Here is a 19180-nt window from a genome sequence, read left to right as displayed (position 1 = left end):
AACATTTTGTTGGTTAAAGACCACACATTCTTCCAGGGAATATCATGAAGATAATTCCAGTGAAATACAACAGTAGGAATTGTAGTTTTATTTATTTGTAATTTTAAAAAAGATGTTGAATCTTTTTATTCCTGATAGAAGGGCTGGGCACAAAACAGATTTTTCCTATCACTTTTTCAGAAGGATTAGACAGAGAAATAAAGGAGGGTACAGACATAACCTTTTTTTAAAAAGAGCAATAGCTCCACTAGGAATAGTGTGCATAATTATAGCAAAATTAACAAAGTGTTAACAAAGATATAATATTTTTTAAAGATTTTTTAAGGAAGTAAATAACCATTACTATTTAGCTCAGAAATCAATACAATATTATTTGTAAATCAATCAAGAAAAAAATTGTTTCTTATAAAAGATGTTGTATTTATTCCAAATAAAATAAAAGTGATTCATACATTTTTTTCTTAGCTTTAGTAGCTGCTGGAACAAAGTTTAATTTATCTCTGATTTTGTCATCTTTGGAAAAAGATTTAATAGGAATATTATAAAGGGAAGAAGCAAATCAGGACTTTATGGCAAGCAGCTGACATTTATAGATTTAAAGTTAAGCCAGAGGCTCTAAACATTTTAATATAATCAATAGCAACAGGGATCTATAAATCATCGTTTAGAAAGAGAAGTGTCTGCTAATTGGCTTATAAGAATATGATTATCAGCTATATTGATACCTTGTAAATTACTATTCAGAAAATAAGAGGTAAGGAGCTGGGAAGCTATTACAAATAGGTAAGAAGAGACCGGGCAACCCTGGCGAACTCCTCTGAACACTTTGAATTTCAAAGACATACCAGATTTAAGATTAATTGAGCAGGTACCATTTTATATAAATTGCAGATAGTTTTGTAAGAGAAATGACCAAAAACGAAAATTATGCAGGGATTGTAAAATAAATTTGTGCTCAAGAGAGTTAAAAGCTTTATAAAAATAAAGCTCATTTAATCTAAATAAATACTTGTATATTGAGTCTAACGTAGTTTGCAATTCAGCAAGTTCTAGGAGCTCATCTTCTGATAAGTCATACTGAACTTTATTATGTAGGGATACTATTTTAGAAATGATAGTCTCCTCCTCTTTTTTTTTTTTTTTTTTTTTTTGCTTTGAGCCAGTAGTATTTAAATTTAACAAAATTTTATTCTTTAATTGGTCATATGTGAGCAAAGAGGAGTTAAGTTTCCAATATAAGGCTCTTGGACGTGAGAACAAATTTACTGATGAAAGAGGTGTTTGAAGAAGAATGGCTTAATGATTATTTAAAATGGAGGGAAGAATGCTAACCGCAGCATTGAAGTTCTTGACACATTGAAATACAAGCCAGTAGTCGTTAGAACAACTTTTGTTACTCCAAGTATAAGAAACTTGATGGCATTAAACTTGTCCATTAATATTTTTTTGTTTTTAGAGTTAACAGAAAAAGCTTGTCTAAAGTGGTCTTAAAGAACTAGTCAAGAAGGGTACATTTTGGAAACTTCAATGAAAGAACGGTGACCAACAAAGTAAGCAGAATTGTGAGCAGAGCACAGTATAAATAGACTTAGCAGGATACCAATTTGGATTCATATTGTAAAATTCCATTTTTTGTGTGTACTTCTCAGTACTTCTCAATTGTATGTGAATGTTTTCATTACACTCCACCACTTTATTTTGCAAATGAATAAAGTTTATTGCTAGAATATTAAAAAATATTTGCTAACTACATCTGCATCTGAATTACTTCTGTGACAGCTGCAGTTGACGAGTTGCATATTAAAATACATAAATTGTTACAGATTTAACATATTTTGTTTAAATATGTTCATAGTTGTCATTCAATCTATAAAAAATGAATGAAAAATTTTGGTAAACTTTTAACCTTAAATGTTATTTGGATAGTATTTCCCTTTTCCAACAGTGTCAAAGCCTTAAAATCGTATACACTGTGCTCAAAGTATAATATTTATTCTTCTTTATAATATGCTATTGACCAACTGTTGGGGGATTTTGCACCTTGTTTGCATTACAGCTTAACGGTTACGCACTTTGACAGATATAAATGTTTTTTAGATTGCGGAGATACATTTTTGTGGTGTTTCCTATCAGTCAGTCGCATGGTGGCGATGACAACTACTGCAATCTAAACTGTTCGGAAAAATACTGAGACGAGAAGGAGGAGCAGATTTTTTCCCTTCACTGCAGCCAGTCAGTGTATTATGGGGCAAATTTAGCAGTGGATCCGTGACTCCGGACTCTAATCGGAAGCACTGCTCGGCTTTGATTCAGAGAGATCATCTTAATCATGGATATTTCAGAACCCGCCAATCCTAACATCTAGAACCTACAGAATTTCTTTTACATTCGAATTATCTGTTTTCAGTTCCTCGCAGTTTGTTTCAGTAAGTACATTTACAAACTACACATGAAAAAATAAAACACAACACACAGCTTCAATCACTGCTACAGAATATGCCTGGAATAGATTTTGATATAACAATTTAAGATGTATTATTTTCATACCGCAGATCACAGCTAAACTCGCTAACGTTAATTCTGTTTGCTAAAACACTTAGCACGTTAGCCGTTATTAATAATGGACATTTATGAATATATGTGCCTTGTTTTAATAAGGACATTAAATTATAGAGGTATTAAAGAACGCACGTTTAAGGATTAAATGAGTAAGGAGTTGTGTATTGAGTTAAAAGTGAGGGACGTTAAAAGATGGTATTGGGTGTGCTAACCGGCTAATTGCTTTAGCTACAGAGCTGAGGCATGATGTTTATAAAATAAAACACTTAAACGTGGAGAAATAAGCATCCATTGAGTTTATTTAGCGAGACAGTTCTATGCCGGATGTTGTGAAGTTGTTGTTTCTCGGTCTAGAAAGAGAATTTTGACTTTCACTTCCATTTTGTTTTACAGATCACACCGAAAACATGCTAGTGTATATAACATTTAGCTTCGTCTCGTTTATTTTTTAGTGTAACGACTGTTTTTGTTGTGATAGCAGTAGTTTTGTTCTAGATCACAGTGTTTGGATGGTAGCTGTTTTAGTTTATAATGGGGTGGCTTGTTGTTGTTGTTTTCTTTCTTTCAAGAAATATCAGTTGCAAGCTTCCCCTTGTTGTTTGTATAATACGATGACTCTTGATTTAGGGAACTGTTTAATTTTACATACCGAAGAAGATATACCATAGAATACATGCATGCTATAGAAATATAAAATCAAAAGTTTGTATGTGTTGGTATTTGGCAGGTAGAATTGCTGTTATAGCATTTTACTTGTGACTGGGACATAAAGTTCAAACTTTAAAATAATTTAGTTGCATGTTAGAGGCTAGTTTTCATTGCACTGTGTCCACAACAACAACAACAACAACAACAAACCAACAAGCATTTTCTTATCCGGATATCTGTGTAATTGAATCAAAATAAAGTTTATGAAACTGAACATTTCTAAAATTCTTTTCAACATAATGAAACTATTATAGGTTATGATTCTTGCACGTCTTATGTAATATTACTAATTCTGAGAAATCAGGCTAAATCTGCTGGGTTTATTACGTAACATGGACTGTGTGATTGTTTTCCTGGATTTTATTTATTTATTTATTTTTTTTCTAGGTTCTCGTCACTGTTGTTGGCTTCACCATGGTGCAGAAGTATCAGTCCCCGGTGAGGGTGTACAAACATCCTTTTGAACTGGTCATGGCAGTAAGTGTGAACACTTAAGTCTTAACACTCAGTAGCATAATTCTGTTGTGGCAGTCAAATAATGGAAGTCACATGAATGGAAGGAGTTTGTGTTCTGTTTTACAAAGGTTACTATACAGGAGCTTGTAGTAGTCCATTTGCAGGTTTAAAGATTAATAATGGCTCATTTTCACTGAGTGTTACAGCTCAGTACAGTATGGAATTTGGTACAGAACAGCCTAATCCAGCTTGTGTTTCCACTGCCGTTGGTATCCTTACTTGATGATATGTTGGAGTATAGAGGAAAGTACCGATCAATGATAAAGCATGACAATAAGCACAACTCTTTTTTTTTTTTTGTCAGTTTTAATGAGTAATAATAGCCATTATAAAATTATACGTATAAATCAATATATCAAATAAGGCGCTCTCTTGAAAAATAAACCTCAAATTTTTAGATTTTAGATAACTACATTCTTGCCTGAAAAACTTTTAAAGCTACACGACACAATAACAGTAATATTTAGTGGATTTTTGGGCAATGTCGTTTTACAAGTCCATTGAGAAATGGCTATTATTTTCTTTATAAAATAGAGTGTTATATTTTTTGTGTTTGCACATTTTGATGTAAATAAGTCAATGTAAATAAACTCATGGACAGCAAATCAAAAGTAGTGTAGTGCATTCCCTTTGTACCATGCAAAAGTGACGATTCTAGTCAAGTCAAGGTTCTGCATTATGTTAGCTCCACCCTTTTGGTACACTTTGCTGTGCTATGTACCCTTACGGAAGCTTACCAAAAAAGTGGTACAGTTCGCTATTTTGGTACCATTCACAGTGGAAACGGACATAATTGTATACCGTACTGTATTGTGCTGAACTGTACCACTCAGTGAAAATGAGATGCAACATTCCTGTGTTTAGTAAGTGCACATTTTTAGTGTAAAAAACTGTAAAAAGCTTGCTGTACATTTTACAGTAACTTACTGGCATGCTGGATGGCAGTAAATTACTGTAAAATGTTTACAGTATTATTACTTTAATATAATTTGTAGTACAATATCTTCACTGTATTTTTATACATAGTGCAATATTTACAGTATCACTCTTATAGAGTTTATTTTCAGTTAATAGTTTTTACCTGTAACAAAACAATACAATTGTGATACAGCACTGTAAACCATTATATTTTTTTGTCACCACAGACCCCCAAAATCACAATAACTCATGAGCTTTAGTTTTGATAATATTCTTGTTTCTTTATTATCTATTTAAAAATACAAATTACAAATCTTGACCTCTTGGATGTACTAGTTAAATAAGGGCATTACCAGAGCCCTGGGTACTTTGCATCATGGCAAAACATACACATACCGAGAAGCAAAATTATTAGGATGTACACCACCAGCCAAAAGTTTCTGAACAGTAAGATTTTTAGTAATGATTTTAAGTAATGTTTTTAAAGTCTATTCTATTATCCAAGCCAGCATTAGTTTGATCCAGAATACAGCAAAAGCAGTCATATTGTGATAAACATAACTGCTTTCTATTTGAATATGTTTTAAAATGTGATTCCTGTGATTTCAAAGCTGAATTGCCAGCATCTTTATTCCAGTCTTCAGTGCCACATGATCCTTAAGAAATCATTCTAATATAAATATTTCTTTATATTTTAAATATTTAAAACATTTTTTTCAGGATTCTTTGATGAATAGAAAAAAAATCACAGATCAGCATTTATTTGAAATAAAAAGCAGAAAATATAATTAATTATTTACTTAAAAATTGCATATCATATTATGAAATAATAAATATTGAATGTAAAATAATAATGTTTTAAATATAAATATATAAATATGTAGTTATAGAAACTACTGATTCATTCAGGAACAAAGAAACCGTTTTTATGTTTTATAAATGCTACAGTGAATAACTAGGTGTTCAAAAAAGGTAAATTCATTCTGTAATGATGCACTGCTGTGTAAAGATATGCCCAACATGAACTGGAGCAAAAAGAAAATATTTTTTTGCGATTCACTTATTATTGTAATATTAACCATTATTAACTTTTAAATTATTAGCTGCCTTGACACTTAGTGAAGCCTGTCAGACCATAAATACCAACCAGTCTATTCATATTGTTCTAAATGTATGTGAAGTCTGTGAATATAATAGGCCTACTATAGGCTACAATAGGTTAAATATACCTGTAGCAGCTGCATTTTACTGTTTAAGTGCTGGTTTAATAGAATCATTTTGATGCACAGAAGACATTGTAATAAAATCATTTAGGACCTCCTTAACCCACCCCTAGCACTGCATCAAGACATTGACAGGGAAAGAATAACTTTATAAAATGTGTACTTTAAATGCAATATAATTTGCTTTTAAATAGAAGAATATGGCAGATGCATAAATGTAAATGCAATGTAAAACAAAATGCTTTGGTTTACCTAATTCTGCATTTCTGTAAAATGGACAGCCGGCTGTATGATGATTCTGCACTTCATTGTCAGGATCCTGTTTTTGCTTGTAACGGTGTCACAACATGCTTTTTGTGTTACTGTAGTTTATGATCAGAAAAAAAACTACTGTGCTGTAAAAAGAATTTACATTTTAATAAACATTTTAAAATATTTATTAGGAAAATATTCTGTCAGCTAGTGAAGAACAGCTAGGATGACTTATGTCCCATCCTTGGCCAGATTTTCTATATTGCTTTGATTCAAAGTACCTTGAGAGCGTTTGGAAAACACAACTAATCGATGTCACACACTGATCACACATACAAACAAAGCCAAAACAAAGCCAAAAGATGTTTCAGGCAATATAGCAATCCAAAAATATGGACACCTTGATGGAAGCCTTAAATAAATAAATGTAAATATACTTGTTGGCTATCTCAGCATTCACCTGGTGCATGTGCTGTTGTACGCGGACGGGGTGTGTGGCTGTCAGTGAGTCCTCCTGATGATGAAAATGCAGGTGGTGCACAAACCTGCTGAATGTCATGGCTATATATTGAACTATACACAGCTGAAAGTCAAAGTAACAACTTTAAATGCAACCACAGAGAACTGTAGACATGTGCAAACGTATCTGAATGCATTTTTAGAAAATATTCATACACTCACCGGCCACTTTATTAGGTACACCTTACTAGTACCAGGTTGGACCCCCTTTTGCCTTCAGAACTGCCTTAATTCTTCAAGGCATAGATTCAACAAGGTACTGGAAACATTCCTCAGAGATTTTGGTCCATATTGATATGATAGCAAAACGCAGTTGCTGCAGATTTGTTGGCTGCACATCCAAGATACAAATCTCCCGTTCCACCACATCCCAAAGGTGCTGTATTGGATTGATTCGATTGGATCTGGTGACTGTGGAGGCCATTTGAATACAGTGAACTCACGTTCAAGAAACTAGTCTGAGATGATTTGTGCTTTATGACATGACGCGTTATCCTGCTGGAAGTATTCATCAGAAGATGGGTACACTGTGGTCATAAAGGGATGGACATGGTCAGCAACAATATTCAGCTACCAATACCCAATGTCGCATCAAAAAATCGAGACTCATCAGACCAGGCAACGTTTTTCCAATCTTCTATTGTCCAATTTTGGTGAGCCTGTGCGAATTGTAGCCTCAGTTTCCTGTTCTTAGCTGACAGAAGTGGCACCCGGTGTGGTCTTCTGCTGCTGTTGCCCATCTGCCTCAAGGTTTGACGTGTTGTGTGTTCAGAGATGCTCTACCTCGGTTGTAACTAGTGGTTATTTGAGTTACAGTTGCCTTTCTGTCAGCTCGAACCAGTCTGGCCATTCTCCTCTGACATCTGGCATCAACAAGGCCTTTGCACCCACAGCACTGCTGAATATTTTTTGGACCATTCTCTGTAAACCCTAGAGATGGTTGTGTGTGAAAATCCCAGTAGATCAGCAGTTTCTGAAATACTCAGACCAGCCCGTCTGGCACCAACAACCATGCTATGTTTAAAGTCACTTGTAGTTGGACAGGTGTACCTAATAAAGTGGCCGGTGAGTTTATTTTTGCAATGCAAAATTAAAAATTTGGGCTGGCATTTGTGCCTGGTTGAGTTAACACAGAATGACTCTATAACCCCTTTTTACAATACAATTTATTGCAAAGCAGCTTTACACGAAATTAAGTTTTTACAATATCTTTTCAGTGGTGACCATGTCAAACTGATGTACATATGGCAGAAATGTACAGAAAAAACTGTTAATAGTCAAACGGACAATAAACATTATTAACAGCAATGATATGTTGCAGTCAAACTTGTGGCAAAATGTGGTAGTTCTGTGTGTTGTTTCAAGCCTGGCATCATCTGAGATCCTCTGAGGGGTTGGCATCATCTCTTCTCAGGTGGTTGGGCAGCTCTGGCTTTTGTTGGTGCTGGATCCAGACTGAATCATGTGCAATTCCTAGTTACAGAGAAACAAATAGAGATAATTGGCATTGCTGTTTTTCCAACAAGCAAAAATAATTTGTTCTTAGCAACCCATCTGATTTGTGATTTCTGTTGCTGCTTCTAATGTGTGCTCATGTATTGAACTCAAATAACATTCAGAAGTTTAGTAATTTCCTTTTAACGTTTTAGTACAGTTATTTGACAATTACTTGATTTAAACAAAAACAAATTTCTCATATATATATATATATATATATATATATATATATATATATATATATATATATATATATATATATATATATATATATATATAAATAACCAACTTAAATGGCTCTTACATCCGGTCCCTAATTGGTTGGGCAGGTGACAAAGCAATTATCATACGCGCATTCCAATATTAGGAGCCGTTAAGCTTTAATATTTTAAATAAGAATTAAGTCTTCTTGATATTGCCTCTTTATTTGTAGCTTCACTCAACGTATAGCTCCACTGTAGTCTGTCAAGGTTACTGCTACTCTTTCTATTATCCATGAATTGCGTGGGGAAGAACTGTCCACATCACCACATCACCTGTCTCAAAGTTCTTTTAAGATCTTACCCATTTACTGTTTTCTTGTAGAATGGGTAGGTATTCATAAGCCCATCTATTCCAAAGCAAATCAGCAAGATACTAGACCTATTTCCAGCATTTTTTTGCATATTGGTCCTCTTTTCTGAAGAGACCTAGTGGTAAGTTGGCTTGAGGTTTGAACAGCAGTAAATGGTTAGGCATCAGAGTCTCAAGGTCATTTGGATTGTGTGATGTATGGGACTGTTGTTAATGATAAGTGTCTGATGGTATGTCATGATGGTGGTCGGTCATCGCTGATGGGTTGTTCTTTTGGGAGAGCATTAATTTGTGGTTCATGTTGCTCAGTACTTCTTGCAATTCTCTTTCAGTATGACTGACACCTGTCCTTGTCTTTTTTTTTGAAGTGTTTCAAAAGAAAAAGTGTCCAAGCTGTCAGCTACTTCAATACGTACTTTTCTAATTGTTAGGCAAGTGAACAACATCAGCACACAGTGCTTTTAGCCCTGTTTAACATCAAAGGGTCTGAAGTAATCAACACCCACATTCATAAATGGGGTTTAAATCATGTAGCAAGTGGTCTTTTTGCCCTCCAACTCTTCCACTGAGCACTTGTATATCAGCTTCCAAATAGCTGAGTTAGCTTGGGGATCCAGAGGTTTTGTACATAGATAGCAGGTAATTATGACCACAATGTACATATCTTTAATTAATGTCACTTAGAACTAAAGTGGAAATTCTCTAGTGCTTAGAATCACAGGATGTTTAGATTCTTCTGGCATAGCTGCTTTTTTAAGTCTACCACCCACTCTTAATATTCCATCCTGAAGCACATGGTCAAGCTTGCACAGTTGACTTCTTAACATGAACATTCTTTCTCAAAGTCACAATTTCTGTGTCGTTTCTGACTCTACTGAATGAGTTGAATTTCTGCTTGATGTAAGTTTTACAGGCTCAGTGACTTTCCTCTGATTGTTGATGTGTTTTTGCATTTGATCCTGTAGAAGAATCACTTGTTTTTCTGGTTCTTTTCCTGATAGCTGATGCAATGGCTGATTGTAATTGATTTCCTGCTTTACATAATTGCAACAGTTTTTCTTTGAGCCTTAACATCCATGCTATTGCCCTTGCTATAGGCTCCAACCACATAATCAAGTTCGCTGATGATACAATTGTGGTGGGTCTCATCTGGCAGATAACTTCATCTGGTCACTTAACACCAGCTCCATCATAAAGAAAGCCCAGCAGCGCCTCTACTTCCTGAGGAGGCTGAGGAAAGCTCATCTCCCTCCACTCATCCTGGCTATGTGTTTTTTTTTTTGTTTTTTTTTTTTTAGAGGGACAATTGAGTGTCTCCTGTGCAGCTAAATCACTGCCTGGTTTGGGAACTGCCATCAGACTCCTCAACAGTCACACCTGAAATTGACTTATTTTTAATATGCATAATTGCACTTCGTATTTATTGTTGTCTTGTGTTTTGTGTTCTTTTTGCACTCTTTTGTCCTTGCACTGTTTGCATTAGTTTGCACACTGGGTATTGCACTTTACTCCCTTTCTGATTGCACTAATCTGCACACTTTACACTTTGTGGCTAAGACACCATTGTCTTAGCTCATTATGTGAGTTTTTGTTTTATGTTGTGATGTGATGTGATTCTATGTAGCACCAGGTCCTGGAGAAACGTTGTCTTAAAGCTGTGCAGTACATAGTAAAATATGTATTTGAAATGACAATAAAAGCCTCTTGAACTTGAACTTCTCAATTGAAACCAGCCCGAGTAGGAATCAGTTGATGTTGCTTTCATTAATGTTGGGAACATTGACTTTTATTTGATTTTTGAAGCTCCATTGCCTTTGAATTGCCTTTGGCTCCAAATAAAATATCCACATTTTCTTTAATGCTAGGTATTCCTACTTCACTCAAGTATGGCCATTTGCTGATATCTTCTCATTTTGGAATGTTCTAATTTTGAACCGGAATTTTAATGTATGAATGATTTTGAGCATGTATATGCACGTAAAAGGCAGTTTCTTTGCCATTTCTGTGAACTTAAGGATGTGTACTGTGAAGACCAGAGGTTAAAAGGTCTTGTAAGGAATTTCAGTCTGTTTACTGTCTTAGATGGGGAAATCCCTCAAAGAATTTTAGCTTGTGAGTTACATCATGGATTTACATTTGGGGGTCCTGCTATGCTTCTCTTTGGCCAACATCTTGGTTATTTGCCCTAGCTATCTCTTTGGTATCATCAATAATTATACTTTTGTGTTAATTTTGCAAGCTGGACTGTAAAAGAGTCTTTGCATCAGGCTGGCTGGTGCTTGGGTCTAATTTTATGACATCCTGTTGTCTTGTCCTAGGCCTTTTTGTGGAATCCGGCTTGTCATGTTTAACCCTCTGTGCTCCACAAACGCATATATAAGAAAATCTAAATTAAGTTATTTTAAAAATAAGATAATAAAAATAGACACAAACCTAAAAAAAACTCTGGGGTGTGCTAAACAAACTAGGATATGCAATGCTTCAAGAATGAATGCTTAAAATTTTTAACTAAAGGTTGAGGAGAATTTTATTTCAAATCCAAAGGAAGTAGCGGAGATGTTTAATAAGTATTTTTGCGAATAAATTATATAACCAACTTCCTAAACGTTATAATGAAATGCAGTGTTTTTCAAGTTGAGATCAAACACAAAAAAAGTATTTTTTAGGTTTTAAAAAGTCTAAATTAAATTAAATAAAGCATCTGGAATTGATGATATTGCTGAAATTATTTAGAGACTCTGCCAAAGTGATCATTCTATGTATAACAAATTTTAAATTTTAACAATTAAACAAGGGAAACAGAGGAAAGGATCAAGGGAAAGGGACCAAGAGAGTTTAAAAGTGCTAGAGTTATACCATTTTATAAGAAAGGGTTTAAATTAAACATGGCTAATTATACCCCTTTTTCTGTCTTAGATGCAATGATTAAAATATTGGAAAGGCAGGGAACTATTTTAGGCCTCTTATTTTTTCTTTCATATATAAATTATCTTAAATTAGCATGTTCAGAGGAGCTTATTTTTTATGCTGATGATGCAGTAGTTTTAGTTTGTCATCAGTCCCAGAAGAAATCATGACATTTCAAATTGTTTTTTTAGATAACAATTTTTTTTCTGCATTTTTCTGCATGTTCTCAAGTTCTTGAAAAATTGTAAAAAGCTCAAAATAAATATGTTTGGATAGTCTTAAACAATATTAAACACATGCATGGAGAATTTTGACAGTTGACAAAAGTGTTTTTTTGTTTGTTTTTTTTAATTGAGTTTGACACATAATATAATACACAATGTGGTAAAAACTATTTGAATTTTTTTTTTTCTATGGTGGGACAACAGCATTCGTATGATACCAGGGGATGAGAGTTTAATATTTTTTTATGTAAATTTAAGAGTGTGGTGGGTAAAATGCATTTGTATATAATAGTGTCATAAAATTAAATAAATTACCAGTATCAATAGTAAAAGTAAAAGATTTTATGAGTTTTAAAATATTGGTTAGAAGATGATTGTTTGAAGATGTTAATTAGCCTGTTTAATGATATTTATATTGTTTTTTGTGTGTTCTTTAGTTAATTGTGATTTTGGTGCTGTTAAATATGGGGAACTATGTTATTTTTAATTGGTAATAAAACCAATTAACTATAATAATAAAATATAAGGCGTGCAGTTTGTATGAATTGTATATAGCCATAGCTTGAGGATTAACATTGAGGAATGCAATAGTAATAAGCCAAGAGCTATATTGTGTTAATAATCTTCGACAGTTTTCTTAGAAAGTGTATGGGATACATGTTGTACAGTTGTTATGAAATTGTCAAATAAATTCAATTCAATTAAGTACTATGAGCACCTGTTATATTCAAACATTTTAGTCAGGAATTATTACCACTATAATATGTAAACTAATGCTAAAAAAACAAAAAAACATACTTATTAGAACGAACCGCTATTCACATTCAAAATGTTTCATTTGATTTCAAACATTTTAGTCAGGGATTATAGTTCAGGAAAAACCAAACCAGTAAATGTGTTGAAGTTTATGCCACTACAGGTAACAGGTAAACCAATGCTAAACAATACTTACTCATTAGGATGATCGCCCCGTGGCCTGCATGTCGCATCATGAGGTAAATTCATATTTCTTTCAGCTGCCTTTTTTCTTCTATTTCACAGCGGGGTATTTACTTTTATTAGAGAGTATTAGAGAGTTATTCCTCTCTTATTAAAGGAAACCAACAGTTGCCAAAATGAACTAGTTGAATCCTCAAGCTTTGTGCATGCAAGCTCATGTGGGTGTTTACATGTCGCACTCGTCTCATGTGGACGATTGAAATAATAAAAGCCATAATGCGTGTGGTCACATTAAAAATACTGCAATATAGACCCTAGCTAAGAAATGCTGGTCTTACCTGAGTACAGAGCACATTGTCACACACTGCACAGCAATGGTGCGAAAGCGTAAACTTGTAAATCACCTAGCAGGAATTATTAGTCAGATCGTGCCAACTGTCACTGATAACCGATCTACAAATGTATTCAATATCGATGTCGATACCTGATGAAAATATTGTATCAAAGCATCCCTAATTCATACCATATATATCATGTTTAACCCTCTAAATTTAACAGCATTTATTTCAGTTACCATGAGATCCAATTGCCATAGGTACCATGAGTGTTTTAATCTGTTTGCTTAAAAAAAGAGAAAGAGATTAAGTTGACACCACAGTTTCAAAGAAATGGACAGGACAAGCTTTTGTGCTGTTTGTACATTGTTTGGTACACAGTTTTTTTTTGTTGTGGAATGTTTTGTGTCAGAGATTGTCCACTCTGAGTTGGAAGATGTCAGCATGTTTTGAAGCCATAGTATAAGCATAATGGTCATTATTGTTACTCTGATATATACAGAGCTGTTCCAGAATGCTGATGTCAATGAGAATGCGGTCTGATGTCCACACTTAAAACCTTATTTAGATATATTTTCTTTGTAAAGCCTGCCTTTATTTTAGCAATAGATTTTTAAGCAGTGAACTTTGTTTTTATAAATATATTTATATATTTTGTTGTCTGTGGGTGTTAAATGGATGTTCATAACTTAGAAATGTGTTTTGATATCAAACCCTCTTCTGTACCTTATAATGTAGTTACTATCTGTACCAATGATTGAGTGTTTTGTGACTTTTGGCTAAACAGGTGTTTTTGGGTCTTTGTGATCTGACCTGTTCTCTGTGCTCTGTTCTGTGCCATCTTGTTTAATCCCACATGCACTAAGCACATGAAATTCACTTTTAATCTACTGCAATAAAAAGCATTTTCATTCTTCTGTCACGAAGACAGCTTTTGTCAGACACATTCCTACTTTTCTCACTACTATAGAGTTATGATTTCTGAAGAGTCTTGGATTCTCTTATTGATTCCAAATTACTTGACAAAAATTTTGTTGGTAGACATTACACACTCTAGGTAATATAAAAAAAGTAGTCTGATTACTAGATTACTTTTTTTGGCAAACTTGTTTATTTTGTCCGTATAAATAGGTATGGATGTAATGACATACCGTTAGCCGGTCGAAAATGTCAGTAATTCCCATTCCATGATTAGCCTTTTAGATTTGTTTTCAGATGGAGCGAGATTTACTACACAGCTCTGTAGTTTTCTGACAAGCTAGGCAATATCGCATTCATTATCAAAAGCAGTTTGTCTGCAATTATGAATTCAATATTGCCTAGCCTGTGCATTTGGATTAGTTTAATTGCACAACCCTAAACTGAAGTCAAAACTGAAATGATATAATCTTAATTTAACAGCATCTGCATTGTTTAAATTTGTTTTTGTTTTTTTAAAGATCAAAAGGATTAGCAATTGCAGATTAATTTTCACAGCCGTCTTTGATCATACTTACCAAGGGAGCCAATATTTTTAGCTATGACTGTATCTACATTTTACTCCTCACAAATTATGAAAAAATTAAAAAAAACTAATGTGTGAGAGTGTGTTAGGTGTACGTCAGTTATAAAAAGGCCTGATTTACTCAGAATAGGCCTGACCCAAAGAGAGACCACAAGTGTGATTCAGACTTGATTTAGCCTTAATAATAATAAAAGATTTAGCCTTAATCCACAGTAATTTTAAGTAATTTGACAATTCATAGTGAATTAAAGATAATTTAGTTTAGACTAAAGTGAGGTGAAACCAGAACAAAGCAATTTCTCTCACTCACTTTCTCTCTCTCTCTCTCTCTCTCTCACACACACACTCACACACTCACACACACGCACACACACACACACACACACACACACAGATCAGATCAGCTCAAATGAACTGTTCCATTTATACACTTATTTTCACAGCTTTGTTGAACAGTGTTGACTTTTGACGTTTCTGAATCTTGGTGCTGACGTGACTCATTCTGATGACAAGCCTATCATATTAGTTTCTAGTGTTGGATGAATGTGATTGGCTAGTGTCTGCACTAGGCAAGGCAAGGCAAGTTTATTTACAGTGGCAAGAAAAAGTATGTGAACCTTATGGAATTTCATGGTTTTCTAAATAAATTGGTCATAAAATTTTATCTGATCTTCATCTAATTCATTGGTATTGACAAACACAATGTGTCTAAAAATAACACAAAAAAATTCCGATCTTTCTTGTCTTTATTGAACACAATCATTCAACATTCAAAATGGCAGTGGAAATTAATAACTGGTTGACCCCCCCCTGGCAGCAATAACCTCAACCAGGTGCTTCCTGTAGCTGTGGCTCAGACCTGCACGTCGCTGAGGAGGAATTTTAGGCCATTCTTCTTGGCAGAACTGCTTTAGATCTGTCATATTCTTTGGACGTCTCATGTGTATGGCCCTCTTCAAGTCAATCCATAGCATCTCTATTGGGTTGAGGTCTGGGCTCTGACTTGGCCACTCCAAAAGGCGGATTTTGTTTTTCTGAAGCCATTCTGTTGTGGACTTGCTCCGGTGTTTTGGGTCGTTGTCCTGTTGCATCACCCACTTTCTACACAGTTTCATCTGATGTACAGACATTCTCACATTATCCTGAAGAATTGTCTGATATACTTGGGAATTCATCTTCCCCTCAATGATTGCAAGCTGGCCAGGCTCTGATGCAGCAAAGCAGGCCCAAATCATGATGCTTCCTCCACCATACTTTACAGTTGAGATGATGTTTTCATGACGATATGCCGTGCCCTTTCTACGCCAGATGTAGTGCTGTGTGTTTTTTCCAAATAGTTCAATCTTAGTTTCATCAGTCCACAAAACATTTTGCCAATAACGCTGTGGAGTGTTTTGCAAACTTAAGGCGTGCAGCAATGTTCTTTTTAGTAAGCAGTGGCTTCCTTCGCGGTGTCCTGCCGTGGATACCCTGCTTGTTCAGTGTTTTACGTATTGTAGACTCATGAACAGATATATTAGCAAGTTCCAATGATGCCTGCAAATCTTTGGCTGTCATTCGGGGTTGTTTCTTTACCTCATTGATGAGTGTTCGTTGTGCTCTTGGTGTCATTTTGACGGGGCGCCCACTTCTAGGTAGAGTAGCAACAGTCCCAAATTGTCTCCATTTGCAGATTGTTTGCCTAACTGTAGACTGGTGAATTTCTAAAGTCTTTGAAATAACTTTGTAACCCTTGCCAGCTTCATGTAAATCAACAATTCTTGATCGTAGGTCCTCTGAAAGCTCTTTTTGGCGAGGCATGGCTCACATAATCATGTTCTTCTTGTGCAGAGCAAACTCCAAAGGTTTGAGGGGTTTTTATCAGTCAAAGTAGCTGTAGTCCACACCTCCAAACTTATTATCTTAACAAGACTCCAGGTGTGCTAAAACCAATTAGCGGTTTTGAGGTCATTAACTCAAGGTTTCACTTACTTTTTCCACTGCCATTTTGAATGTTGAATGATTGTGTTCAATAAAGACAAGAAAGATCGGAATTTTTTTGTGTTATTATTTTTAGACACATTGTGTTTGTCAATGCCAATGAATTAGATGAAGATCAGATAAAATTTTATGACAAATTTATTCAGAAAACCATGAAATTCCAAAAGGTTCACATACTTTTTCTTGCCACTGTATATAGCACATTTCATACACAATGGTAATTCAAAGTGCTTTACATGAGAGGAAGTTAAATAGCAATAAAATAAATTAGAATAAAATAAAAACACTGATTTAAGATAAATTGAATTTAAAGCAAAGAGATTGATTTAAAACTAAAAATAAAAGAAGATAATACATAGAGCAAACAGTTCGGACGCAGCACAGTGCTCATTCTGTAAATGCACAACTAAACAGATGAGTTTTGAGTCCAGATTTAAAGGTGACTAATGTTTCAGCACATCTGATCTCTTCAGGAAGCTCTGTGCTCTGATTTTCTGGTTCGAGTCAGAATCCTGGCAGCAGCGTTCTGGATGAGCTGCAGCTGTCTGATGGTCTTTTTGGGAAGCCCAGTGAGGAGACCATTACAATAGTCCACCCTGCTGGTGAAGGCATGGACTAGCTTCTCCAGGTCTTGCCTGGGCACAAAACATCTGATTCTTGCAATATTTTTTAGGTGGTAGTACGCTGATTTAGTCACTGCTTTGACATGACAGCTGAAACTAAGGTCGGTCTCTAGAATCACACCAAGATACTTTCACAAGTTGGTTTGATGACATGCTTATCCACACAAAATCACCAAAATTCCACCTAGGTAGCTGCAAAAATTATTATTATTTATTATTATTATTATTTTTTTTAAGATGCAAACCTGCTTCAGCCAAGCACTTACTAGTACAACACTTGTGCTGTGCATTGTGTTCCTCCATAGTTTTGCATGAAATTAGGATGTCATCCAGGTATGGCTGGAAACCTGTAACTCCTGCGAGCAAGGTGTTTATAAATCTTTGAAATATCGAAATGGCTATTGACATTCCAAAGGCCGGAACAGTACATGTTGGGTTAGCAAATTGGTTGCCTGGTAATCCAATGGAAGCTGCTAATGTTTCAAATCATGTTTTGTGAAAACTACTACTCCTGTCAGTTTTGAGAACAGTTCAGACACTGTGGGTATGGGGTACACATCAGGCTTAACAACTGCATTACAGTACAGCATGCAGTACAACAATGATCACAGCAAATCCTCAAGCCCTTGTCTTTTTTTTTTTGCCTCTGTCACTATGGGTGTGGCCCCTTTTGCATGTTGCACAGGTTTCAAAATTCCTTGAGCTATCAATTTGTCCAGCTCCCCATCCAGCTGTGGCCGTAAAGCTAAGGGTAAGAAAAGTGGTGTAATCAATATCAATTGATATTGGGGGCATCCAGCAAACCTGATGTCCTGAAATACTTCAGAATATTCTGACTGTATTTTCTCTGTGGACTAAAGCTGTACTCTGTTCACTCCTTCAACCAATATTCCAAGGGCATCAAACCAGTCCAGTCCCACCTAGGGCTCTGGCCCCTGATGACAATCAGAGGCAGTGTGTTCCATGTTGCTTTGTACACTACTTCAACAAATATTTTTCGTTTCGTGTCCAAAGTTACTTGTGACCACTGCTTTAGAACTGCATGCATTTCAGGGGTTTGGGAGGGCCACAGTGAGTGATTTGTTTAGTATCACAAGAGGCCAAATATGGCTTCTGAGTTTTGGTAGTGAAGCTGTAAACATGGTATTCATTCTGCTGATTTTGAGTTATAATGTTTGTATGTCGTTGTGCTCTGATACTGGCTGAATTCTTGTTACTACTGTGTCTCTTTGTTAAAATCAATTGAGCAATGTGTCCTCTTTTTTTTGCAATTATGGCAGTGGAAAAAAAAGCAGTGGAAAATCTACAGGCTTGTGGTATGTGTTGGTCGTGACATCTGTAGCATGGTTTATCATGTTTTTGATATTCACTTGTAGCTGCAGCTTTGTGTGCTGATGCATGCATATTGGCTGCAAATTGAACATCATCCTGAGGCACTGATTCCTGTTGATGTTGACAAAGTAGACAGGCATTTAAAAATGCTGCTTCAGCGGCTAATGCCTTTTTCTCTTCATCTTTAAATTTGAGTGTGGGTACAGCCAGTAGACGTCATTGTTCAGCAACGCAGTTAGATATGCTTTGATTTGGTTTCTGCGAAAGTGAAACTGTTGAACGATCTCTGATAGTGCTGGACTGTAGTGGCACTTCAACACAGCTATAATGTTTTTATAAGTCACAGTAGAGTGCTGAGTTGGGGCAAGCACTGAACGAAATTGTTGAATAGTATGGAATATTTCTTTGCATCATCACCGTTAGCATGAAAAATATATATTTCTATATATTTCTCAAAAGAACTACTTAAGCATTCTTCAGATTCTTCGATTTTGCCTGAGCATTGCCATAGTCGCAGCTACGCAGATGCTCAAACAACAGGAGAAGTCGGTTGAATCTGGAACTGGAATGA

General features: G+C 35.2%; 1 protein-coding gene across 3 annotated transcripts in view; it reads left to right on the top strand.

The window, feature by feature from the left end:
- The first annotated feature begins 2168 nt into the window (after positions 1 to 2168).
- Positions 2169 to 19180, top strand: part of si:dkey-237i9.1 (SEC14-like protein 1) — a 44083-nt gene continuing 27071 nt past the window's right edge. For 2 of the 3 annotated variants that reach the window (XM_043241579.1, XM_043241581.1), the window contains exons 1-2: positions 2169 to 2426; positions 3655 to 3744. In XM_043241579.1, the coding sequence (XP_043097514.1) occupies positions 3682 to 3744 (63 nt within the window). In that variant the 5' untranslated portion in view covers positions 2169 to 2426; positions 3655 to 3681. The remainder of the gene's footprint in view (positions 2427 to 3654; positions 3745 to 19180) is intronic. The other variant, XM_043241580.1, reaches the window with a different exon arrangement.

This window comes from Puntigrus tetrazona, chromosome 6 (genome assembly GCF_018831695.1).
Source record: "Puntigrus tetrazona isolate hp1 chromosome 6, ASM1883169v1, whole genome shotgun sequence".
Classification (NCBI taxonomy): Eukaryota; Metazoa; Chordata; class Actinopteri; order Cypriniformes; family Cyprinidae; genus Puntigrus; species Puntigrus tetrazona.
Note: the sequence above shows the minus strand (reverse complement) of the source record. Positions and strands in the feature narration are given on the sequence as shown.